The sequence below is a fragment of the Oculina patagonica genome, chromosome 3, assembly GCF_052425735.1.
Source record: "Oculina patagonica isolate OP01 chromosome 3, crgOcupat, whole genome shotgun sequence".
Classification (NCBI taxonomy): domain Eukaryota; kingdom Metazoa; phylum Cnidaria; class Anthozoa; order Scleractinia; family Oculinidae; genus Oculina; species Oculina patagonica.
The window spans coordinates 27,906,690-27,934,078 of NC_135760.1; the positions used below are offsets into that span (position 1 = coordinate 27,906,690).

General features: G+C 38.3%; 1 protein-coding gene across 1 annotated transcript in view; it reads right to left on the minus strand.

Moving 5' to 3' along the window:
* Window positions 1-27,389, minus strand: part of LOC144647369 (tRNA (uracil-5-)-methyltransferase homolog A-like) — a 75,100-nt gene that overhangs the window by 3,968 nt on the left and 43,743 nt on the right. Inside the window, exons 10-20 of the mRNA XM_078507171.1 lie at window positions 17,628-17,676; window positions 16,655-16,715; window positions 8,438-8,473; window positions 6,445-6,515; window positions 6,269-6,330; window positions 4,768-4,852; window positions 4,529-4,632; window positions 2,962-3,013; window positions 2,735-2,795; window positions 1,865-1,945; window positions 1,481-1,524 (exon numbers count right to left, since the gene is read on the minus strand). Coding sequence (XP_078363297.1) covers window positions 1,481-1,524; window positions 1,865-1,945; window positions 2,735-2,795; window positions 2,962-3,013; window positions 4,529-4,632; window positions 4,768-4,852; window positions 6,269-6,330; window positions 6,445-6,515; window positions 8,438-8,473; window positions 16,655-16,715; window positions 17,628-17,676 — 706 coding nt within the window. The remainder of the gene's footprint in view (window positions 1-1,480; window positions 1,525-1,864; window positions 1,946-2,734; window positions 2,796-2,961; window positions 3,014-4,528; window positions 4,633-4,767; window positions 4,853-6,268; window positions 6,331-6,444; window positions 6,516-8,437; window positions 8,474-16,654; window positions 16,716-17,627; window positions 17,677-27,389) is intronic.

The window sequence follows — 27,389 nt, forward strand, 5'->3', positions numbered from 1 at the left end:
CAGGAAGAATATTTGACGTTTAAGTTGTGCTCTCTTCATTTTACTAAGTCTCCAAGACGAAATTTGTCCAGGAACGAGTACGAACATATCTACAAATTTGTCGCGAATTACGATAAGCAAGACTCAGTCCAATACCGCGATTTGCCAGGCACGAACTGCTTGAATGGAGAAAAGTGTTGTTTAGTCCACCTTCGGACGAGATTTGCAAAACGACACGGGGCATCAAGAAAAAGGAATTCAAAAGAGATTTTGAGATAATTATTCAAGACTCGCGGCAGGCGTTTGCATTGACAGAGGTGAAAAATTCTTTCGGCATCCTTTCGATTCAGGGCCTGTTTATATGGGAGAGAGTTGTCCCTGGTAGGAGGTTTACGCTCTTCCCGAGTCATCTTTTGCCAAGCGTTTATGTGACAAAGTCGTCCCTGTTGGCCAAGCCAAAACCTGGCTCTCTCGGTTTAAAAGACTGGCGAGAGTTTTTCAAAAAAAAAATCTCATATGGCGGCCGTTTCTAAAATCAGGAACGCTGAAACATTGACCAAGACCATTTTTTGGACGAATTTACCCTTGACTTCGATTTCAAATCATCCGCCTTATTTTGGCTGATTGTAGTGTTTGCGCATGCTCCGTATGTGTCAAGTTGTCCCTGGTAGGCGAGGCAAAATTACCCCAACTGTTTATATGGAAAAAAATGGCTCGCTCCCCAGGGTCACCCTACCTTTAAAGCGAGTAACCCTTCACCCAGGGTCACCCTGCCCCCGAGCCAATTTTGCAATTTCTCATATAAACGACTCGCAGCTATTTATAAAGAAACGTCCATGAGAAGCTATCTCGTCCGGGGTGGCTCGGTATGGTGGGTAACCCTCCTACCAGGGACAACAAGCCTTCACATAAACAGGCCCTCAACTGTCAAGTTGATCATTCTTGCTTGGGCAGGCCAAATGTTGAAAACAGTTGGACTCAAACGGTAATTTTTCTATCATGGAAAATTCTTTCCATAGTGGCCTATTGTCATGTAGACTGCATTGAAGACGAACTAAACCCTATATCAAGGATTGTGTGACACGTCCGGTTGCAAAGCAGGCTGAAAAAATCCCAATTATACCACAGTCACGAACGAAGCGAGAAATATATGAGAAAAAATCAGATAGAATTCCGCTTTGCAAAACGACATGCGGCATCAGGAAAAGGGAATTCAAAAGAGATCTCGACAAAAAATAAAAAAAAAAAAAAATAAATAAATAAAATTTAGGTGCATACAAGAATACCGCATGGTAAGACGAACAAACAAGTGTGAAACACAAGTAATACAACCATCAAATTGGTTGGCTAGCTACAGCTAAGAAGATAACTTTTTCTTTGCCAGAGCATTGAACAGTTGACAATAAAATTGTAGAATAGCTTTATAATAACTTTTCTTTATTATAACTGCATTCCTTGGACTCTAGTAACCAGTTCAAGTGCGACAAACACTAAACCATACCTGGGCCAAACAGAGACCAAGAGCTCCGGTACCACAACAAATGTCTGGAGAATGGAAACAAGTAAATCATTACACTGCTGTCAGCTTGTCCGACAACCCACATAAAGGAAAATGTGAACTGATCTTATGTCAAGGCATATTAAAAACTTCACCAAGCTATGAGAGTTTTGGCTTATTATGAGCCCAAGAAACCAAGTCAAGAGTGAAGTACCCCCCACCTTTCCTCCCATACTGCCAATTATTTCAATGGGGCGAGGAATATTTTCAGGATTATTTCAAGGGATATCTCTACTATTAACGGAACAAGGGAGAAAATGCGAAATGTTTAAGGGATCGAGGGAACATACATCCCCCTTCTCATGACTATCACGTGACTGTACCTACCCAGCACAACTGTCTCATCTAGATTGTCTCCACACCACTCTTTAAGTAAATCAAACAGCTTTTCAGTTGCCTTGGTGTTGACTAGGAAAAAACAGCTAACATTTGAACAAACAAACCGCGCTATCCAATGGAATGTAAATTTTCTGGACTGTTTTTCAAATAAAAGAGGTGGATAAAACGCTATCCAGCAGATAACAGTCAACAAAAAAATGCTATGCTGATCCACTTAATAAAAATTTATCTAGTTTTTATCACCTTTTAAAAATTTATCACCCTTTGAACAACTAGGCCATGATAGCATAGCATACTGTATCTACTTTAAATTTTGAAGGGTATTTGATCATGTTAATTTGTGCCATAGATTTCATTATCGTCGGCAACGTCATCATCCATCCTTTGAATAACTTGGGTCTGATTGTTGCGATTGACAGAATTTGATGACAGCATTCATGGAACGAACCTACACCTTGACAATCAAAACTGCAAAAATGGATCAGAATCCTTAATCAACAACAAAAATTAATATCCATTTATGCTTCAATTTACCCACAAACTCTCAAATTGTTAAACAGAATGAAATGTGTGCTGTGCTCCGTTCGTAAAGGCAATGCAAACAACGAGATGGAGAAAAAATGGCTATGTGAAAATTGACACATAGCCGGTTTATTAAACTCTGAATATCCAATATGTTGTGAACTCAAACTTTTGTTACACAATGCACAATAGAACTTGAAAGAATGTCTTCAGATTTAGTAATCTAGGTCCTTTATTCTCATAAACTTCCATGGTCTCTGAGTTGTTATGACACAGTAAGGAGAAATCGGGAAATGATCAGTGCTGGGTCAGATAATTAGGTAACAAGCTTCTTACCTTGGAAGAAAGAGTCAGGAGATATTCTGAACCTCAGGCCACAAAGCTCTTCATAAATGTGCTAAAATTCAAAAAGATTGCATAGATTAGCTTAACTGCAGAGAGCTCTGGAATAAGAACACAAAAAGCTAGAATCTCTAAAAAGAAGTTGCAACTGTAGTTGTCACTAGGACTACTAGTTTTTAGAAAGAAAGTGATCTGGACAGATGTTGATCATGACAACTCACCTCCTCTCCCATGATATGGACAAAAGGAGCTTCTGCATTTCCTCCAACAGCCCTGCAATAAATTATACAGCGTTCAACAACACATGTCCATGAAGATACGAATTATATAAAATTGAATAACACACAAAAATGTGCGCTATGGACCATTCTTAATCATCAGTCTTTTCATCCTAAAAAATGTTTGTTACTTTCAAATCAAAGGAGCCTCAAAATAAAAGCTAACTATGGTAACCGAGCAATAAAAAGGTAAAAATAAAACAAATCAAAGGCTCTTCGAGCAACCTCATGGTAATTCGATGAAGTTGCAACCTTTGCATTTTTTCCCAATTAACGTCCAATTTAAATGTAGCAATCTCACTTCATTTGCCTTTGAATGTTCTATTTTTCCACGCAGTTGCGTCATTGATGCTTCGTGCTTTCAGGATTTGTAGCCTAAATTCTATTTTTCACCACCAAAAAAGAGAGTAGCCACTGATCTATTTAAGCATTAAGTAAAGCATGTATAACGTTATTTTTGAGCAGCAGATGAATTTTAAGAGAAAAATGCGCCCAAGCACTACGTGTTTCTGCTCGACTCAAACAGATGACAAACGGATGATGTGACACGAGATGACGTGACGTGAAATAAAAACGTACTGCGTGGATCTCGTGTCATAGGCTAAAACGTTTACTGAAACACGTCACATGGCAAGCATAACTATCATCAGTTATGTCACAATCTCACTTCATATAGCCTGTGAATACAGCCGCCTCTCATTCGCTCCCGGTACTACGTAGTAGCGTGAGCGAATGAGAGGGAACTGTTTTCGCAGGCTACACTTTATATGCCTTTGAATGTTTTCTTGTGTGAATGAGTCATTGACAGCTTGTGCTCTGAGGCTTCTGGCGCGAATTCTATTCTTTTTTACCACCATAACTAAGTCATAGACCCCTTTTTTTTTCTGATTTTTTTTTTTTTTTCTTTTTTCTTCTTTATTGTAAATATTTTTATCTTTTATCTTTTTAATTTCTGTATGGCGGAAGAGCCCCCAAGGGGGAGCTATGCAATAAAGTATGTAACCTTTGATCGTCTTTCACATTTAGGAAATTTGTTTTGTGAAATAATCAATCTCGTTCCCTAGAAGAAAGAGACCCTGGGCACAAGATTGGAGAATAATTTGTTTCTGATTGACATGTGCTTAAATGGGTTTTCAAGGACCATTCTGTCAGCACGGTTACCGTTTACTGCATAAATAAATTGTTTAATATCAGACTGGAGTGAGTGAGTGAATGACGTCGAGATTCATTTTAATACCTCAAGGAGTGAGAATTGTTATGATTGAGACAAATCACAAATGACAATCTTGAAAAAGTTAGGCTTAATGTTTCAAGTTGCACCTAGTTGATGATTGAAGTGCTTGGAGTGCTTGTTACAGGAGTTACCCACAGTTATCTCATGTTTTGATTGGTTTATTCTAATGTTTGCAGCAACACTGTTTTTTAAATACTATGACACCAAGACACAGAAGATATTTAAGTCTAATCATTGTCCTATTCATTACATGTTCTTAGCAAGAAACTATCTTACCTTGTGTGGTTTATTTGCAAATAAAGGGATGTGAGCGTAACGTCTTTGCCTTCTCCAGTTTTGAAATACTCACTGATGCGATTTTTCTCAGCTTCAATTTCTTCCTATAATAACAAAAATCTTGCAAGTTACTTTAGAGACAGTAACATGACAAGTAGATATTAAGCAGCTAAGTAATAACTCAAATACATATTAATCCAAACGATCTCATGCATTTTAAAAGTAAGTACTCATTTTACCTTGGTCATTTTTTGTGGACTAAACTGTAGGACTGCCATGGTGTCACCATACATGGAGCTACGAACAGTAAGCGTCTGCCAGTAGCTAGCAAACATACAGAGTAAAGAAAATGGTACAGGTTAGGTACCGTGCTAGTTAACAAGGGCTTGCACCTATGAAAATAGTGTTTACAGCAAGCGTAAGGGAATTATTGATTTTCAATTGTGTAAATTTGATTTAAATCAAGTATAGCTTCTGTGAACAAGTGATGAATTTAAAATAATGTAAATGTTTGGTTATAGTGGTCCTGCACTTAGCTCAAAGGAAGTTGCAGGCATGACACACAACAAAGAAAACAAAATAATAATCAAAGATCTCTTGGAGATACCGACTATTTTGCATGAGGTATGAGTATGGGAAATGATAATATTGAAAGCGATTTGTCATGCATCAAATCAAAAGGTTAAACGATCTTAAAGTTTGACTGCCACTCTGCTCCAAAAGAAAGGTTATCAGTTGATTGATATTCCTGATAATCGTATCTATAACAAAATTCTCGATTTTGATTGGCTCTGCGAGCGCCTATTTGTCACGTAATCAGTGCGCGATCACGTGGGTTTCCAATAACAGGTATCCAATTTGAAGTTGCTCAAATTGGATACCTGTAATTGGACACCTACGCCATTTGCGTGTCAATCATGCGCATTTGAATGGCTTTTTTCTTGCTGTTTTCCTACTTTCTGTACAAGCAATTGAATTTACCTTTCGCTTTTTCTCACAAAAAAGGTTCTCAAAGACTTCTTAACCTCGAATGTTGTTATTGATACGATTACTTAGTAACTGGACCTCGTGTCGTACAATTCAGAGACTAATCGTGCTCGTAATTTCAAAATCGGCCAAGTGCGCTGAATTGTACAACACGAGGTACAATTAGTAATAGTAATTGGACTGAGTGGAGTACAATTCAGGGATTTGAAATTAGGAGCACGATAAATCTCTAAATTGTACAACACGAGGTTCAATTACTAATTAATCGTGTCAATAACAAAATTCGAGGTTAGGAAGTCTTTAGGAACCTTTTCTGTAAGAAAAAGTCAAAGGTAAATTCAATTCGTTGCACACAAAGTTAGAAAACAGCAAGAAAAAAACCCATTCAAATGCGTGTGATTGACGCGCGGATGGCGTAGGTGTCCAATTACAGGTATCCAATTTGAAGTTGCTCAAATTGGATACCTGTAATTGGACACCCATGTGATCGTGCGCCGATTACGCGACAAATAGGCGCGCGCAGAACTAATCAAAATCGAGAATTTTGTTATAGATACGATTACTATTACTTATCAGCTGGCTGGGAATTTTCCCTTGTCAAATTCCTGCTTAGCTATAAACCAAGCGTCTGTCATTATCGTATCGAGTTTCACCCTTTTTTTTATTTCATCAGAGGCACATTGCGGTACAGTTTTAAAAAAATAGATAATAGATGTGCATATACTACAATAAGTTACTTAGATAACAACATACCCAGTGTGGAAACAGAGATCATACACTGGTAATGGAGACTGTCTCACATAAGTCTGGAAAGCCTGCAAGAAATTCGCATCTTATTAAAAAAAACCTCATTCCTGCACAGTACATCCACAATGTTGCTTATTAATAATATAACTTAAATGCAAATTTTAATGTATTAAATACAGTACCTTGGCTATGGTCTTGGCCTTTTCTGAGATATGAATGCATTCAGATGGTTCTACAACTCCACTGTAACCCTCTACAGAAGCAAATAAACATTAAAAATTCCTTTATGACATTTAACATCAAGAGGGGAATCTACACCATTCAGGCACTCATGACATCAAGTTTGTGTGTTTAATTCTGTGCTGGCTTAATTTCCATAGCCTGCAAATACAGCCGCCTCTCATCGCTCCCACTACAATGTGCAAAACGTGAAGAGAGACATCTGCGATTCACAGCCAAAAATTCCGTACTGATGATGTAAATTCATCTAGAATCTGGACAGGAGCACTGATTGGTCAGCTAGTTAATTTACATAATGAATGCAAAATAAAACACTTAAGACGGATTCCGCTGAAAGTTCGAGCAATGAGTGCGAAAATTAAGTACCAAAAATCTACTCATTGCACGGCAACATTTTGTATACTATTTAAAAGTTCTCATTGAAATTCATTTGTCTAGTGACCCCGCAATTAAATTCTAAAGCATTCTCGAGAAAATTAAAGTCAAACCTCGAAAAAATGTATAAAACACGCGCCATTTTGTTTTGAACTGGCGCGAAACGTCTGTTTTAACTGAAATAAAGACAACTTCAAATACATTTCTCTCGCGGGTCAGCTGAGTACTAAATTTTTGGCAGGTTTTTGTTAGCTGTACTAAAACTGTTGCCATGATAAGAGGTTTTTTGGTCTTTTTTTTGCCTGTATTGCTCAAAAATTGTGCGGAAACCATCTTAATAATTAAACGAACAGAAAAAACAGGATGTTATTGGGGACTAAAAGTCGACTGGGAAAACAACAACAACAACAACAATCTTTTATTTTGTGCCCAGAAGAGTTACAATAAATAAATACATGCAAGAGGAAAAATTTACAATAAAAAAAGAGCACAGCCACTTAGAAATAGACTGAAGTTTTACCTTTTCATTTACATAATTGCTCGCTTCATAATTATGTAACTGGAAAACAAAACAAGACTGCTTTATGAACGACCTCAAAGACATACATGTACAGCGGTCAACTGCGGTTTATCCAAATCTTACTAATGTGCCACTCGTATAGGGATTTCTGATTTTTGCGATGGAGTTGTCCGCTGTAAAGTCTGACTGCCTTGAAAGTGTTCATCATCATCATCATCATCATCACTTTGTTTACCCTCGGATTTGAAGAGTAGCTTATACAGCTAATATCTCCGAGCATTTCACAGTAAGCACAGTACAAGGGGCAAAGACCAGACCACAACACCGGGAACTCCATGCCCTACTCTTTACGATGAGTGTGTGGGTTCTTTTACATCCCCTGCTGACCATAACACTGAAGATGCAGGAGACGGGGCCTACGGTTTATCGTCCTTATCCGAGAAGACTAGAATATCTAACCATTTGCAGATGTTATTGCAAAGGCAGCATATTCTCCTCAGTTATTTTAAGACCCTGAGTGTTGGTCCGGTCTGGGACTCGAACCCGAGACCTCCCGCACTGTAGTCCGTCGCTCTACCAACTGAGCTAACCGGTCGGCGGTCAGTGTTTGTAAATAAGCAAGTAATGAGCGGCTGAAAACGAAAATATAAGACCAACAGCGTGTGGTGTGGGTAAATCTAACTAGTTGTTTACATCATCAGTATGGAATTTTTGGCCGTGAATCACAGACATCTCTCTTCGCGTTTCGCACATAGTAGCGGAAGGGATGAGAGGCAGCTGTATTCACAGGCTATAATTTCCATGTGCATACATCTTAAATCTCATCTACAACTGTTTCCATGATAAAGAATGTATTGACAACAGCAGGAAAACTGTTCATCACTCATGTCACTCCTCCTCCTGTTTGTAACTTAAAAAGCATTAACCTGTAGCCAGCAAGTTAGAGGCAAGTGTTTAAAACTCAAGACATGTAATGTGTAGTGCGAATGAGCTATATTCAGTGACTACTGATTGCCTCAAGCATATTTTTAAAGCCTTACCTTTATATGAGCCAAGACGGAATCCAACAGTCTTGGCTGTACAGAATGAAGCATATAAATAGTCAGTATGTAGGAATTATATGTTCCTTGATTCCAGCCCTCCTTTACAGTATGTAATGCAAGACATCAATAAGTAAAATAGTAAAGCCTGTGTTTGAGCCTAGTGGCCCTTTAGCAGCTGGCACTCAACTCCAGTTTCTGTAACATGAAGCAGTTAGGAATGTTTCTTCTCCCCCCCCCCCCCCCCTCTAGACAGGAGGCTAGTCCATCAAAGGGTAACCCTGCAGTATTTCATTTACTGGTACCTATTTATACACCTGGGTGTAGTGAGGCACTATCAAGGTACAGTTTTTTGCCTAAGAACACATGCCAGTGACCCTTGCCAGGGCTTGAACCCCCAAATCGCTTGATTCAGAGTTCAACACGATAGTCATTTGGCCTCTAGATCTGCACCATCAAGAAGTAATAGAAACCGATTGTCTTTTTTACTTGCTAAATAAACAAACACACAAATAAATATTTAAATTAATACATCAATTAATTAATAAGGCATATACTCTGGAGTAGGCTGTTAAGACAGGGTCTGAATCTGAAGAAATTCAAAAAGTACATTTATTGCACTAAGACTTTGAAATCAATAACAGAAGCATAGGGATGTAGCTAAGAGCTGGCACCTATTAGCTAATTTCACCAGCTGAGAGGAAGTGGGACAGGGACGTGAGGAAGCGTGTCTGGGATGGGGAGACACATGGTGAATGCATTCCTGAAGTTTTACTCGTCGAGTTGAACGGTGGCGTTTTCTGTCGACAGCAATAGGTGAACGGCCACCGCAGTGTTTCGACTCTTGCAGTGTAAACAGATGATGAAAAAACGAACGGCCCGTTTTATGAGGTCCAAATAGGTGTAGAAATTTCTGTAGAGCGTAGAACAGTACAGTTTAGAACGAAAATGTAGAGCCGTAGAAGCATACAGTTTAGAATGAAAACGTAGAGCCGTAGAAGCGTACAGTTAAGAATGAAAACCTAGAGCCGTAGAAGTGTACAGTTAAGAATGAAAACATTTTTTTTTTTATTTTTTATTTTTTATTTTTTTATTAATAATACACAACAAAACTTACAGAACAGTACTTACGTAGATTTACGGGATAATGCTTACAGTATATTATTTACATTACTTTCAATAGACTACAATATATTATTACATCACTTACAAACATTTAATTACAGCAGTTTGACATAACATTGTCTTTTCCTTATATGTACTTACTAATCATAGTCGCCACATACAATTCTAAAAGCTATAACAGATGTTTAAACGGTTAATTATGTTTACACTATATTTATAATTTTAAGATTTACAAAATAAAGGCCCATGTTAGCTGAAAATTTTCTAATGATTTTTTTGCAATTGCGATCTCCCTAAGTATTTGCAATTTGTCTTTTACCCGTAGTAGAAAGCTTTGGAAACAAAGTTCATCTTGTAGACCATTTGTGCAGAAAATGTAATATTTCGCTAGTAGAATAAGGTAATTTAGAGGCTGCCAGTGCGATGTCTTTTCAAAAAAGCCGTACAATATTTTACTTTGATCTAAGCGTATCGTTTCGTGCGTTTTCTCGTACCACCAGTATGAAAAGTTTTCCAAAAGGAGGTCGTTTTGATGCAAGTAACTAATAAATGGTTCAAGGTTTTATTTCTTTTTGCAAAGAGGACAGGTATCGTTTTCTGAGATACCGTCACGAATAAACTATTTGGGTAGGTAGTATTTGTTATATTTAAAATTATATTTTATTTCTTTTTAATCTTAAAAGGTAGTAATAAACTTTTGAACATTTTTTCAGTAAAGCCGTGACGCAGATTATTTTGAGGTTGTTTTGAGAGGCGTCAAGATAGCAGATAAATTGAATTGTGGACAGGGCGTTCCGTTTAGTTACTCTCGATTTGGAAGCGCTGTTTTTTTTATTTTTCCATGCGTTAGGAATGGCGTGATGAGACCGTAGAAGGTAGTAAACGGCACATTCAGGTTATATTTGGTTTTAAATTCTGCGAGATCGTAGAATTACCTTGTTCGTCCTAGTGATCACGTGAACAATGTTTTGAGTGAACCAATTATTATAAAAAACTGGCTTCTTGTCAATTAAAATGTTGCGGTTGTTCCATAGAATTTCATTCTAAGGTCTTTTCTTTAGAATCTAATGTTTTAAAATACTCCAGTATTCTAGTATTGACCGATAAAAGTCCGGGAGGTTATTGAGCTTCAGCATTTTAGTTTCGTAATTACATTTTGTTAAAAAAGCAAGGTTGCCATTAAGTCGTGAGAAGTAGCCTGGAATAATTTTCCATGCGGCCGAAGATGAGTTTGAATTCTGTTAATCCAGGCGATCTTTAATGCTTTGTCCATAATTGAAAAATCACACATTTTAAGTCCGCCGTCTTTTTTCTCACCTATGATGTGGTTCTTTTGATTTTGGGAGGTTACCGCCCCAAATGAAGTTGAACGTAATCTTATTAATTTGCTTTATGAAGTGATCCGGAATGTGTAAAACTGAAGCATTGAAAATCAGTTTGGAAAGGCCTAGCGTTTTAACGATATTGATTTTCCCGTATAGTGTTAGTTTTCTCTTCTGCCAAGCGAGAAGAGTTTTCTCTAAGTCACGAACTTTGGCACCGAAGTTAAGATCGTCCGCATGTGCCTGATTGTGCGAGAAGAAGATACCGAGAGAAAGTATTGGCTCTTTTGGCCACCTGAAACCAAAGGGAGTGTCCTGGTTATTTTTCCATTGTCCTAGCCACATCGCCTCAGTTTTAGCTGTGTTTAATTATTTCTAGCCCAGATGTGCACTAATTCTTTGAGAAAATCAAGAAACTCGTGGACCGATTCTCTGTCACGGACAAAGACGGTGGTGTCATCAGCATATTGTGCCACTTTTATTTCATGATTATCGACTTCGATCCCTTTAATGAATGAATGAAAACATAGAGCCGTACAAGCTAAAAGTTTAGAATGAAAACGTCTGTACTAATCTGCGGGTGTACGCATTTCCAAGAGCTACCGACTTATCTGTGAGGACTGTACAAAGTAGAGGCGTAGAGCTCTAAGGAAATGTCTAAGCCTATTTGAACCTCATAAAACGTGCTGGGTATAATAGCAGTTACACTTATATACTTCCCGGGGAGGGGGAGAACTGTTGTCCCCCAACCAACAGCAGTAAATGTTGCTGTCATGGAATAGATCGTTATGATTGCTTTCCTTTTCCATCATTCTAAATTCTTTTTTGCTGCATTGATCTAGCAGTTTGTGTCACAGTTTAGTCATTAAGCCAGATTTCAAGTTTATCAAACCTGTGCCTGGCTTGTGAAGTCCAGGAAGTTTTAAGAATCTAAACACTCAGAGAAGCCATTTTCTGCACTCTGGGTCACTTTAATGGTAATTCACCAACCATTTTTTTAATTATTGGGAAATGCACAACTTTCTGCCATTTTAAAGTGTTTAACATGTCGCTGTCCCATTTCAGTGTCGTAATTAATCATGTTGCTTGTGGCTGTTTAGTAGTTCCTGTGTTGCTTTTGCCCCTTGGAAGGCCTCCTCGCTACAACCACCATCACCAGGTTGATCATGACCTAAGCAACATTTTTTCCTGGTTTATTCTAAATAAGTCTGACCCTAGAACGAGACTTTTGGCATTGTATTTCATGCAGAGCATATCACGAAAGTGATGGCCGTGAAGCTACTTCACAGTTATCTCTTTCATGACACACACTGCCTGAAATGTAAGACAAGGCTGACTAGGTTTGTTTGGAACAGAACAGGAATAAAAGGTCTAATTGGAATTTGGAGTGTTCGTTTTTGTGGTGGGACTTTAAAACCAAAGAACAATGCAAATTAGATTGCGCTCCAACACACAACTTTTTTTTCATAATTATTTTCATGACATTGAAAATGGTAGATATCACGGATTTCAAGGTGTAGCTGACTGAGGTCCTTTAAATTATAGCGATTATAGGACATTTCTCAACTATATAGGAAAATATAGGGGGTGTGAAAAAATATAGGAAAATAGGAAATACAGGGACACTTGAAGCCCTGCACATTAATTAACCCCTTGTGTAGATCAGCTATTAAACAGTTTTGTTGACTGTTGCTATAAATCACAAAAGTAAAAGGTGTAGCGAGCCGGAAACATGTTGACGTCACGTTGTCTGTCTGTGCCAGCTTCATAAAAGATCACTTAACCATAATTCAGTTTCATCCGGTTAACAAATGCAGATGACTTGAAATTGAAGTCTAAGTCTCACAAAAATCTAAAAATGTATTTGCTCGAAATTTAAGTTGAATTGTGCACTTTTTGATACAAGCATGAAATTTGGCACACTGAAAGTGCTCACCAACAGAAGTTTTTTCAGATATAGTGCCAAGCCCGAAAAATGCCAGTTTCCATGGAAACCGTAATTTATTAAAATCAATGAAATTTCGTGAAATATTTGTTTGTTCTGGTTTCTAGACAAATACTATTATGTTAGTGATACCAAGTTGCACATACAAAATTTAGAATGAAATGCTGTAATTAATTTAGACTGTTTACAGCCCTCTATATTTTCGTATTTTTCTTCTGTTAGCGAACGGCGAACGCTGGGATAGGGGAATGAATCGCAAGAGACCTGGACGCTAGCTCAAAACGAAAGACACGAGGGGGCAGAGGACGGGAACGAAAAATCTTTTTCTATGCAATAATTTCCTAGTAAATTATTGGTATAAAAAAATGGTTAAAACATAACAATTGTAAGCCTAATTTTAAAGCATTCACATCTGTATTTTTGAAATAAAATCTACAATAAAAGGTGTATAAAAGCACAAGAAGTTCTTTGTGGGGAAGGGGCCTCTTGGCTGAGAATTTTATTGCTGTTTACTAGCTAAAAATAGGAAATTGGCGTTGGAACTTTAAAATTATGGAGAATTGATTAGTATGTGAATGTTTGTAATCCTGCAAAGTTTGGTGCTTGTATCAAAAATCACACAATTCAGGAGCTAAGCCGCCGGACTATAAGAGAAAATTAGATTTGACCAAATTTGTGTCTGGATAGAATTAATTTACTCAGTGGATGAAACGCTCAGGAATGTGATGACGTGCGTTCACCCTTTTTGGTTCGACAAAAATTACCTAACTGTAACGCTTATCTTTCTTTTCAACATCTCCAAAAATTGTAATTTACGACCATGTGCACGGTGTTGGTGTACAACAGCGTAACAAAATATGTAACGCTAACTAACGAGCTAGAATGCAAAATTCACAGACAATTATAATAATCTGACAACAAAAAAGTAAAGTGCATGTGCATTTACCTGGTGATAAGAAAGTGGCTGAATATCCACTTATAAATTTTGAATTTATAACAAAATCAAAACATCAAACTCGAAAATTACAGTGAAAACAGGAGTGAACGCATAAGACAATCTGGCCATTTATCATTATTTCTGCTTCCACTAATACCAGTAATTAGACACAAAAATCTTGAAAACTGTGGTGCACATAAGTTGTAGAATCCAGTCAAAGGTGTACTTCTTATCATTCAATGTCTGCGGGTTCGGAGAAAGAACTGATTTTCTAGCGTTACAATGAAAAAAATTTATGTAAACTTTTGGTTGGGTGATCAAATTTCAATCCAGCGTTTGCGTTCAGCGTTTTAATGGTTTGTTTCCATCATTTCATTTCTATCGTTTTTGTCGTTTTAATGGTTTTTGCCAATGGTTTCAATGGTTTTTATCTTTGGCTTCAATCGTTCCTAGTGTTCGTGATGCTCAAAATAGCATCCCACAAGAACGCGCTCTTGAGACTCGTTTAGAAGTACAAGAGGTTTTCGGAACCGTTTTGCAAGAACGTGTACACTGCGAATAAATTCTTACTTTATGAAAGAAAACAAAATAAACTAACATTTTTATATATATAATCCTCTTCGCGCCTAGGAGGCACATAAGGCTGAGACCAGAGATTTCCATTGCTCCCTTTCCATGGCTGCCTTCTCAAGTTCTTTCCACGTCTTCCCTGCTGTTTTCATTTCTGCCTTGATCGTCCTCCTCCAAGTCTCTCGTGGACGTCCTTTCTTTCTTCTTCCACTATCCGGTGTCCATCTTAATGCAGTTCGTGTTATGCTATCTCAGCCTTTCCTGATAACATGCCCAAGCCACCTCCACCTTCTTTGCTTTATTACCATGGTAATGTCCTGTTGTCCTGTCCTTTGATAGAGTTCCTTGTTCGTGATCTTCTGGGACCAGTATATCCTGCATATCTTTCTCAGGCATGAAGTGTGGAAACCTGATAGTCTCTGGCTGTCTCTTTGGGTAATCCTCCAGCATTCTGCACCATACAGTAGTACTGATAAGACATTGCTGTTATAGATCTTTATCTTGGTTTTTTCACTGATGTTTGGCGACCTCCATACTTTATTCAGTTGGACAAATGATGACTTGGCCTTCTGGAGACAGTTGATAATGTCCTTCACCGTGGCATTGCTTTTGCTCAAAACACTTCCCAGGTAGGTAAATTCCTCTACTTCCTCCAAATCTTCATTCTCCAATTCCACTGGTAATGGTGTATCTGTAAGCTGCATTGAATGGGTCTTCTTCCTGCTGATGTTCAAGCCCAGTTGTTTGGCAGCTACCGATAGGTCTGATGTTTTTTGCTGTAATTGATCTCTAGTAGAAGACACTAGCACCAAATCATCGGCAAAGTCTAGATCTTCCAGCAAAGACGTCAGTGTCCCCCTGATGCCCCGTCTTTTGTTGCCTATTGTCTTGCGCATTATCCAGTTGATGGCTACTAAGAATAACATGGGAGACAAGACGCAACCTTGGCGCACCCAACTCCTGACACAGAACCAGTCTGTTACATTGTAGCTTTATGGTTGTGTTATTTGTGTGGAACTCGTGTATTTTTAGCAGACACTGGCAGATGCTTTGTCTCTGTTCAAAGCTGTCCTTTTAAAATCGCAACCTTTTCAGATAGAATCACCAAAGTTATTGAATTTTGCCTCAAATAATCAGTTAAACAATTGTTATAAATCAATTCAACATTTGAAAACGACATTTACCGAACCAAAAGAAAGAAACGATTCAAACTATAATTAAACCAAATGATTCAAATCATATAATTAAACGAACGATTCAACCTGTAGAAACAAACAATTTCAACGACAGAATTGAATCAAACCATAACCCTGCACAAATGCTAAACGCAGGTTTAGCAAACGCAAGTTGGAAGCATTCCAAACAACATAAACGCTACAAACAATGATTTAAGTGTGTGGTTTGTGAAAGACAACGTTACGCGGCATGTAAAGAATTTTGGTGAGTGGACTAACTTTTTCTTGTTTTTACATTTTAACCGAGCAAACAAGAATTTAAACAAACAGTAATGCAACTTCATTAGATAATGAAGAATACATCTGTATAATTATTTACTGTCATATTTATTCTAACTTACAAAAAATACAAGGGTTCAGTCAGACATTGCTAGAAATTGTGACTTGTACATCAACACCGTGCGCATGACCTTACACATTTAAGGCAAAAACTGGTTCAGTTCTTTTATCACATACCCGTGTCCCTCCTCACATCCCCATCCCCAACCCTGAGTACCACGTCCCCGAGTACCACATCCCCAAGCCCCAGGCCTCATGTTCCCATGTCCCGCATCCCAAACACGCGTCCTCACGTCCCCGACGCACTTTTAGTCACAGCCACTGAGAGGAACTGAACTTTCAATAGTAAACAAAAACTTGAGATAATTTTGAAGGTGCACAGGCCAGAAAAGCTAGCTAAGAGTTTTTCTCATCTACATCACTAGAAACTATCGTATCCTGAAAGAAAAACACAAAACATTATTTACACCATACAAGTCATAATGTACTAATTATAGAGTTTGATTCCAGCATAGATTAAAATGATAAGGATGATACATAAGAGTAAAATGTAGCACACAAACTGCCCTTTTAAGCTCATTCAGCTCCAAATGTACTGCCACTAGTCAAATGTCTCCTTTTACTTTTATTCGTTTGGCAGAATTTTCAGTGGAATCATATTTAATTATATTATTGCTTTGCAAGAAAATACAGCTGTTTGGCCCCATTTATTGTACAAAGAATAAAAAACAGGGCTTTGGGATTTTTATCTGGAGCTGAATCTGCTAAATGAGCTGAATCTGCTAAATGTTATTAGTGTCCTACCTCCATCAGGGCCCTCTGCAATAGTGAACTCACACTTATTACGATACCCATCAAGAACAGGCTGAAATGTTTGAAAGGGAAAATTAATGGATGGGATGAGGTCTGACTTCATGTATTATGTTGCCCATCACATTGCTATGGCTGTACTGCTGGGGTCCTATACCACAACATTCCAATAATTATGCCACTATGAATTAGTGCCCATTTGATTTATAAGGCCAGTGGACTTTCTATAAGGCCAGTGGACTTTCTATCTGTAGACAGAGGAATTAATTCAATTCCAGTGATAATTCCAGTTTAATAAATAAATTATTATGATTTTCCAAAAGCTCAAAGAACATTTTTAACTCTTTAACTTGAAGATAATCATGATACCAGGAATCTGATCACCTGGAGTTACCGTAATGATTCAATTTAGGGCACTTAATTACTTTCGCTCCCTCAAAGAAGGGCCCTTATTCGAGACAGGGCTTTTATTTAATTTTTTGAGAAACAGCCAAATGTTCAAAACAAAACTTAAATAAATATTAAAATAACTAACAATAACAGAAACTGTAACAGTAACAAATTGTTGAAAGTTCACTTACTTTTAAAAGCATTGTACATTTAAGCAGTAAATATATACATGTACGGTATCGTGAATGTTCATGAGTTTATCTATTCGAGGTCGATGACTTCAGTCAGTTTAGTTATCCACAAAACTAGGGCTGCTTATTAGAATATGAGCGCTTTTAAGAATGGGGGTGCTTATTATAATGGGGACGCTTAAATTGGAATAGGGGCGCTTATTGACAAAAACACATTCAAAGAGGGGGGGGGGGCGCTTATTCGGAAGGGGTGCTTACTGTATTGGGAGGAGGGCACTAAATCGAATCATTACGGTAAGTCTGGTAATAAAACCTGACTGAGACAGGAACTGTCTTCAAGGCAATACAAGTAAGCTATGGAACAAGGACTTTTAATGACTACTCACTGATTCTACACAGTCTAGCAGCTCACAACAAATACCATTCCTCTTAGCACTGCAAAAGAATTTTAAATTTAATAAATAACCAACTAATTAAATTAATCAATCACACTTACATGTATCAATCAGAAAGATGTAATCACATTGGGCTTTTAACTGGATATAAACTTGAACAGATTTTGGACCTTGCATTGAGCTTACTGAATACTAGTCAGGTCGCTTAGGGCAAATTTTTGGAGAAATCGTGACACGGTTGATAAAAGCACCAAACTTTGCAGAATGATTCTTTAAAGACTATTAAATAATTTTATCCGTGGCTCCACCTGAATTTTTTCTTGCAATTTGCAAAATTTGCTAAACATTTTGACCACGCACAATCTCTCAAGCACCGCTACCACGCCATTTTGAATTGATTAAATTAAAGTGGGTCAGCAGGAAATATTTCTCTACTCCGTAAGTAATTTGCAGTTTTATGATTAAATGTTGCAAAAATATATATAAATTGAAGACAATGTTGAAGTTGTTTGCAAAAATTGTAATTTTTAGATGCAGTATTCTAAAATGTTTATTATGGTAATTACAGTAGAACCCCGGTAACTCGAACTCGGATAACTCAAAAACCCTGCTAACTCGAACTGAATTTCGTTTCCCTCGATCAAAATTTGGGTCAAATTTACCCCGATAACTCGAATTTCGGTTCTTGCAACTCGCCACGAATTCTCATTGATTAGAGCAACGAACGGATCACGTATTTGACAGCCTTTTTCCATTCTTATCATAAGAATTTATGATCGTGATAGAGTTTCTTACGAGATAAGTTTAATTTGCACTGTACCGTATACTGAAGTGCTAAAAAATCAGCAAGCTATCAATTATTAACTTGGCAAATTAAACATTTAATCGACCCGATAACTCGAAACCCCGCAAACCGGAACTGCTAACTGGAACTGTTTTTCGTTCCCCTTTAGAGGTCGAGTTTAATACCGGGGTTCTACTGTATTTATGCGCTTGTAGTTTGTGGCCGCCGAGGGATGCGGAACATGCTTAAAGAAGCCTTGAAGAAACGAGATTACACAGAGGACGCACAAATTTTGGTCAAGGCAGCTTCAATAATAAGAAAATACATTTTCAGCCACGAGGCATATAAATTTAATCAGGGTCGTAACCAGGTATATTTTTTCATCGCTGATCCCAAATTTTAGCTCTAAATTTTGATTCCTGATCCCCAAAATGTGGCAACATTTGATCCCTGATTCCATTCTGATCCCATCTGATTGGCCGATCCGGATCCCATGACTTGTGACCCGGGATCTCGGGTCCATGATCCCAATCCCGAGGCTGTGATCCCGATCCCAAGGCTGTGATCCCTTATCCCTGATCCCATATACCTGGTTACGACCCTGATTTAATGGTCGATTGTTTCCATAAAATAGTCAAGAAGCGTCGTTACCATCTAATCTTTAGATCATAATATTCTTAATTTTCGATGGAGACGGTTTGAAAAAGCAAGATAAAAAAAAAAAACAAAATCGTGAACCGCCTCTGCCTGTCTACATTGACTTTAACATACATAGATTGAGAAGCAAGCGAATCATCCAGCATTTACACCAGCTGGGAATTTCTATTTCCTATGCCAGGGTCACACTAACCGGCGATCTTTACCTTCCCGCCGCAAAAAAAAAAAAAAAAAAAAAAAAAAACGCCTGATCGCAGGTTAGGGTCGCACAGCTTCAATTTTGGACAGCAGAAGCCATGTGTCAGCACTTTGACGAAGATGGTCTGCGAAAGGTCTGTTCACTGTTGGTGCCTTAGACAGCCTTCGAAAAGCTCTATTTTGGTACCGGCATCAGTTTCCTCCAGTTTCCAACCGAGAACCAACCGGGTAAACGTATACCAACAGCTACGATTTCTCCATCTGTACCTAGAAAGCTCTCTGACATTGTTCCACGCTATATCTGGTTGTAATACCACATCCATGCAGTTTTAGGGGACAGGGCAGACTTGGCAGGCATTTAAAGAAGAAACAGAAACAATTGCCTATTCAGCCTCTCTCATCCGTTTGAACCCCTTGATGCCGACTGTGAGCACGTCCGTAAAATTGAACGGCTGGTTATCATTGTTTATGACAGAGAGAGTTCGTCCTTGTACCTTAACCAAACTTGGATTTAACTTTTCTGTCTTAAGAACGTTCATCGAGAAGATGCCACTGTACAATGCTTTGCTTTAATTCACTTTAATAACGCTCAGCAAAATATCCCTTCACCAGACTTTTAACCGAACTTTTGTCATTAACAATGACTGCGTGGAACGCTAGGGTTAGGGAACCTGAAAATCGCGTGTTTTTTTCTTCAATTTTTCAAGTACTCTGATAAATTCCTATACAGAGGGAACATTGAAGAACAGCGTTTATGAATTTATGCAAATTAGATAAAAAAGTTCTTGTTTAAATTTCAAGAAAAATGAAAAAATTCGGATGGAGCCACGAATAAACTTAAAACAAGTATCGAAAAATGGCTGCATGCAAAAATTGGGGCTTTTATCACAAAATATAATCGATCGCTTACGAAGGGGCATTGCGGAACAACTTTTATGAATATATGCAAATGAGCTAAAATCGTTCTGGTTTAAATTTCAAGACAAAATAAAATAATTCGGATGGAGCCACGGATAAACTTAAATAAAGTATAGAAAGGAGTCCGCATGCAAAAATTGGTGCTTTTATCACGCAAGTAACGATTATTACGCTAACCGACCTGACTATACCTTCAAGGGGCAATTTCTTCAAAAAAAAAAAAATAATTTCAAGCCAAATCAATTATTTCTATTTTAACTGTATTTTCCAAAAAAATATTATTTTAAAACCTGAAACGCACACAAGTTATCCACATAAACATATTTTTTCAGTGTAAGTCAAAAGTCCTTTAAGTGTCCTAAGCCAATTAGAATGCGTCAACCACAGAGTTTACGTAATGTTTTTTTTGCGAGTCGCTTTTGTTCTGTATCAATTTCATCATTACGATTTATCACACAACAATCTTGGTTTTGGCAACTAGTTGGCCCTAAATGTTTTCCTGTCCAAGGCGCCTCCTGGGACACACCAGGAATCTCCCTGGTTGGTTTATACCCAGTAGGTGACCGCGGTATCCACAGTGTTGACATATGGTGCATCAAAGGCACGGAAAGTTCATAAACCTTTGTTTAATTTATGAGTGTCTCCTCTTTAAACAAATTTATAGGGCATGAAAATTTTACGGACTGCCAAAAATTTGGTCTGAAGATTTCCAGGACATCTAGCAAGGAAATTGTGTTAGGGGATTCCATTTTTCAAAATAGACCTCCCACTATGGCCTTTCTCGATACATGTATTGGCAAATTTTTGGTACTCAAAATTGACAGATAAATTGCTAAATAAATTTCTTACGCTTAAAGTGCCTATGAAGTGAAAAATGTTTCTGTTTAGTTATAAAATTTACCACTTGAAATACACGATTCCAAAGTTTGAAAAGCGTAGGGGTAAAACTAACGATTTTACGAGTGCTCAAAGTTGTGCCATTTTCCCCTCAAAAATGGTCATTTGAATCGCACGGTCAAAATACCACGTGATACAATTCGCTGATGTCACTTGGGTGCCTCAATGGCAAAAGCGAAGAAAGCAAAGAGAAAACAGCAAAGTTGTAAAAAATTCTTTGTTCACGCCAGGTAAACAAATGTATCAATTTTCGTCTGATCCGGCTGCGAGGGCAAAATGGGTCCAGTCTCACAGGCACGATTTCAAAGATCCCTTATATATCGAAGTACACGCTGCTCTATACACCCGGCACACTGGAGTTCGAAAGGGGCGACACTAAGAAGACAAGAGCTCTTAGAGCTTAAAACTGCGCTGGTCACGTGACCACTCTAGGGGAGCCATGTGGGGAGAACAAAAAATGCACCCCCCCCCTTTACCCTTTACCTGCATCAAAAATGTTGCGACTGACAAACAAAACGGCAAGAAAACGCCTTGTGTGACATTTCATGGTTTACTTGTTCCATCTACAATTAACAAGAATTATCACTTTCTTTCTTATTATAAAACTCACGCTTTTGGCCAGAATGAGTAGCTATTCGAGGTTTACGTTCTTCTCAACTATCTTTAGCACGGTGGTTATTTCAGTACTAAGATAATTTGAGGTTTCCCTTATCAACGGCCATCTTTAGCACGGTGGATATTTCCCGCACCAGTGACGTAATCCGGGCAAGTTCTAGTAGGTCTTTGCTTGCTTTGCAAATATTTAATAGAAAGTTATGTCAGCGAATTTCATGACACAAAGGTTAGTGTGTTTTCAGTATTTATTTTTAGCCCGCTGAAACATATTATTTTTCGTTTATAGCATAAACATTCACTATATTTTCTTTGAGTCAAACGCTTCAAAATCGAACATTTGGTCAGCACATTCCATGACACGAATGTAATCGGTTTACTTTTAACTTCCAATCCGCTAAAAAAAATTTTCTTTCATAGCATGAATATTAAGAAATTTCCTTGAGTCAATGGCTTAAAAAAAGAAGATGTACGAGTGGATGGCATTATTCGAAAGGTTTCACGTTACTTTTATGGCATATGCAACTTTTGCTCACTTTTCCCACAGGTAGCCCTGGTGCTGCCGTAAAAAGCTGAAATTGCTTTCAAGCTAGACGCGACGACGACGCTTCACGGTTTACGGAAGGCTTCACGGCTACAATGATTTCACGTCGAATTATTATTATTTTTTCTGTTTTTTTATTGATATTGCAAAACTATTACTTACAATATTTACAAGGACACAGTACCTACAAGACTTACAAGACGTTTATAGTACAATAATTATTATGTTAATAGTACATTTATACAGTGCAGTGCTTACAAACTTTTGAAATGCATTAGTTTAGAAGGACAAAAAAGATAAACGCAAAAAAAACGATCAAGAAAAAAGAGACAAACATCGAAATATAGGTAAACTAAGTTAAATAAAATATAAAGCAAATACATAAAGTGATTTGAGCATGTTTTTTTTTTTTTTTTTTTTTTTTTTTTCATCAAAATTTACGGTCAAAGGATCGCTGTAATATAATGTGAGAGGAACAGGGGAAAGCTTTTTATCTCCGGAGAGGTGTTGCGTGTTTTGCATATCCATACATAATATCTAGCCACCAATCAAAGATCTCTTCGAGATATCGACTTTTTTTGCATGAAGTTAGTATGAGTAGAAGGTTTATCCTGGGCATTGTTGTTCGAACATATCATGGAAGAATTCAAACGTCTTTCAGTTCAAGCATTTTTTTATTTTCGCGGAGTAAATGCTGTATTTGTCAGTCGCGACGGCTGGGTGCTTTGCGACTCATATACTTTGGCTTGGTTAAAAAAGGTAAACTTTGACGTTTGCCTTCAACATGTTTAATCGAAATAGTTGTTTCCTTTCGAGTTAGAAAGATTTCTACTCGGCTTAATGCAGAAAAATAACGCCTGATCGCAGGTTAGGTTACGCACGACAGAGTTACCTTTTGTCTCGTCACGCAATCTTAACCTGACATTGAAAAGTAAATTTTCGTTTGGATATTGCCAAAAGCCGCTTCTCCTCGTTATTCTTTACCTTACGGCTACACATCCCATTTCTAACGACTACATTTCCAGCAAAACAGTTGCTGTTTATTTTTCTAATGGCGATGCATTAACTTCTGAACGGAAGAAACGTTTAACGTTTACTGCTTCCACCGGAAGTAATTTCACAACAGGCTACAAAAACGCTTATAAATATCACTTAACACATTTAATGATGTTGCAATTAGCGAAGCGCACTCATGACGTCACAGAATTTGACCCCCGGTGTGAGTCAAAATTCGGACAAACAAACCGCTCTGTAAGAGCAATGTATGGTTGGCGGGCACTTTGGAGGCATATTTAGCGATTGTTTCACAAAACCATGGCCAGATCGGCTCGGACTTCGGAAAGCCTTACCTGCGCAACGTAGAAAGCTCAAATCGTGGTTTGAAACAAAAGGTTCGTCAAACAGAGCGATTATTCAATAAATGTGTAAAATGTTTTACTCTCAGTTATTGAATGGATTATAAAGGCCCGATTTGCTGCCGGGATTTGCTGAAAGAAAACATTTATTTTTATGAGAAATGCAAAACGTTTACACTGTTCTTAGTGGCACATTTTGCAACACAACAGAGCTAACCTCAGATTTATGCCACCACAAAATTACACAAAGAAACGCTCGTCCGATCGGTCTCCTTGCCTGACCCGAATATTTAAGGGACCGTTCATTTTTTATGGGGTAGGGGGGGGGGGCTGGTGGGATTTGATAGATAGTCACTGTTATATATAATGGCCCCCCCTTTTTCAACGAAAATTTTTACCTGCCCCCCCCTCGAAATCCAATTTTTTTTCGATGACCCCCCCCACCCCCCCCCCCCAAAAAAAATACTCAAGTGAAATTAAAATATATCGAGCCTTGTGACTAAGGAATGTATCAGTGTACAAAAATCACAACCCCAAATAGCTGGCATTACCTCAACTGTTTATTGTGGATGCCATCTGTTAGTATGGGTTGTCTGCATCTGTAACCAATAAGCTGTTGGGTTAAGTTAATGATGTTTGGTACATAACAAAGTAGGGGGGTCCGGGGGTATGCTCCCCTGGGAAAATTTGAATTTTCAGAACCTCAGGAATGTTTTTTTGGGCATTCTGGCAAGCTTTTTTACTCTTACAGAAGCCTCTTTACAACACTTAAAAGTATAATTATTTCTAGTGACCCCCCCTTACAGTCCATATTTTTTTGGCTGACCCCCCCTTTGAAGCCAATATTTTTGGGATGGCCCCCCCTCAAATCCCACCAGCCCCCCTATCTCATAAAAAATGAACTGTCCCTAAAGAGGTCAATTTCGTTACACAATTGTCGCGGCAGATATAACCTGCGATCAGGCTTTCTTTTTTTTCGCGGCGGAGGGCGCCTGATCGCAGGTTACGGCAGATACTATTTAATATACACTGTTCGAGCTCGGCAGCTGTAGCTTCAGTCTGTAATAGTAATGGGGATAAATAATAGCTTTATTTAAATCAAACCCGCCGTCAATTCCATTAGAAAGGCGTTTGAATAGCATAATATTTTCGCCCTCTATCTATCATGTGTCGAAACAGATCGGATGGCCGGCGATCAGTGCCGTCAAATTCGGGAAGAATTCTGAACTTCTTGCAACCGACGATCTTTCCAGTGCCTAAATGAAGCAAACATACAAGTCCTATCCTTCGCAATTATATAATTCGATAGTAATTCGCTATCCGCCGTGGAAATCAAGGTGTCATTACCGGATCTTCGACTAATAAATTCAATTTTGGGCCATTGTTTGGATACCTTCAATCTGTTTTTCACTTACTAAAGCAAAAATGTTTGAAATCTATCATTTTTCAAGCCTTTCGAGAATCTCGGCCTCAAATTGTGCCTTTCTCGCCCTTTTTTTCTTGTCTAGCCTGCGAACAGGCTTCCGAGTGGGATTTCCGCGAGCGAAGCGAGTGGAAGAGCGGGGCCTCAGGAGGAGTACTCGGGAGCCTGTTCGCAGGCTATTCTTGTCAAGAATGCGTCCCCTCCATACAAAGCCTTTGCCAAAACTAAAATTGTTGTCCGACTCACGCAGGGGGGGGGGGGGGGTATCATGTGGCGAAATCTATTTTTAGTAATAGTGCGCTTTGCTAGATGATGTTGCAATTCTAAATTGTGCAACTCAGCAGAAATAATCAATTGTCACGGAATGAGTTCCCTTTGGTTAACTATTAGCAACGTTTTAGTGTGTTCGTGCGGGTAATGTTTGACCTCCTGACCTCTTTCAGTGCTTTGGCTAAATTAAAGGCACGGCGCCGCACAGTAAAATCTTTAGAAAAGCAGTCACTTGAGAAACACACAAGTCGTGTTTGCGTTAGTCACGGAGTGAACGTGACATGAATTTCCTTTACCACGTCATCTTTTGCTTTTTTTAAAAAACCACATGCCCAGCCGGAAAAATGCCTGCTTACGCATGCAAATATTTATTTTGTTCCGAATGTTCAATAAAATAACCCAAACCAGTTCATTTAAAAGAAAGCCAAATCACGCCAAAATAAAGAGTAGACTATAAAGGCTATCCCATTGTGTTTCTCCGTTTAGCGTCTTCCGACAAGCTTTTGGTAATTCCCCTGGCGCGATGACGTGTATCCCGTGCTTTGACACATTCTTGCTGAGCTTGCAACTTACGTTTCGATAACGTTTCGATTCTCAAAATACCGTAAACTTAAAACAAAAATTGGGATATCCAGAAAATAAGTCGTTGTTTTGCAATATTTAATACGTTCCGGGTAAATTGTACGACTTGTACTCGCTCCGAGCCAAACGCTTGAGTAACACAACAATAAATATTTCACACAAACAGAGCGCAGAGTATTCAAACTGAAAATAGGTGAATGATTATTTATAGCTACAAGCGAGAGATCGCGTGACATGGGTCTGACGTAGTGGTAGTTTTAAATAGTTTGGACATGTCCAAGCGGTCTTTGTTTTCGCTATGTGATTTTAGGTTAAATTAAAGAGCTTGCAACTTACGTTTCGATAACGTTTCGATTCTCAAAATACCGTAAACTCAAAACAAAAATTGGGATATCCAGAAAATAAGTCGTTGTTTTGCAATATTTAACACGTTCCGGGTAAATTGTACGACTTGTACTCGCTCCGAGCCAAACGCTTGAGTAACACAACAATAAATATTTCACACAAACAGAGCGCAGAGTATTCAAACTGAAAATAGGTGAATGATTATTTATAGCTACAAGCGAGAGATCGCGTGACATGGGTCTGACGTAGTGGTAGTTTTAAATAGCTTGGACATGTCCAAGCGGTCTTTCAGTGTTTTCGCTATGGGATTTTAGGTTAAATTAATATTAGCGCCTAAAGACTTGTACTAGTAAAAATTGCGTTCTTAATCGTTTTAAACTTCGCTGCCTTCGAGCGCTGAACCCCTTACATTCTTAATTGGTTATGTGACATAAGATTTGGGCTACTCACGTTTTTGATTCTTATATAATGTTTGTAAATTTGACAAGTCACGTTTTTTCTACAAGAACGGAAGTGCTGAAGCACGACTATAGAGTGACACTTTACAAGTCACGCACTTAGATCACCCACAGCGGAAAGTATTCCCTTGAGAAATTAAAACAGTCCCTTGAGAGTTAACAAGAATGCAATCCCTTCCGGTTCAGATTTTAGCCCAGTTAACGCTATTCTCCTTCTTTTTGCTTGTAAACAAGCAAAAAAAGTCGAAAAAAGTAGAATACATGATAAGTGGTGACTTGGATTAAAGTGAAAACAAGAGCTCTTAGAGCTTACAACTGCGCTGGTCTCGTGAGCACTTTAGGGGAACATGTGGGGGGAACAAAAAATGAACCCCCCTCCCCTTATCCCCTTTACCTGCGTCGAACAATGTTGAGACTAACAAACAAGATGGTAAGAAAACACCTCGCGTGACATTTCATGGTTGACTAGTTCCAGCCGAAATTAAACATTTTCTTATATGCTTATGGTGGCCAAATTTAATTCCCACGATTCTGATCAGTGAAACAAAAAAAATCTTTTAAATCAGCATCGAGTGTTGTCTTGAATTACCATTTCAGGATTGAATAACCAGCTCCCAAAATGGAATATTGGAGCAAATAATTAAATCAAATTTGAGAAGAACACTAGACCTGTGTTTTGCCACAGGCAGACCACCCTATGTGTTCGTGGT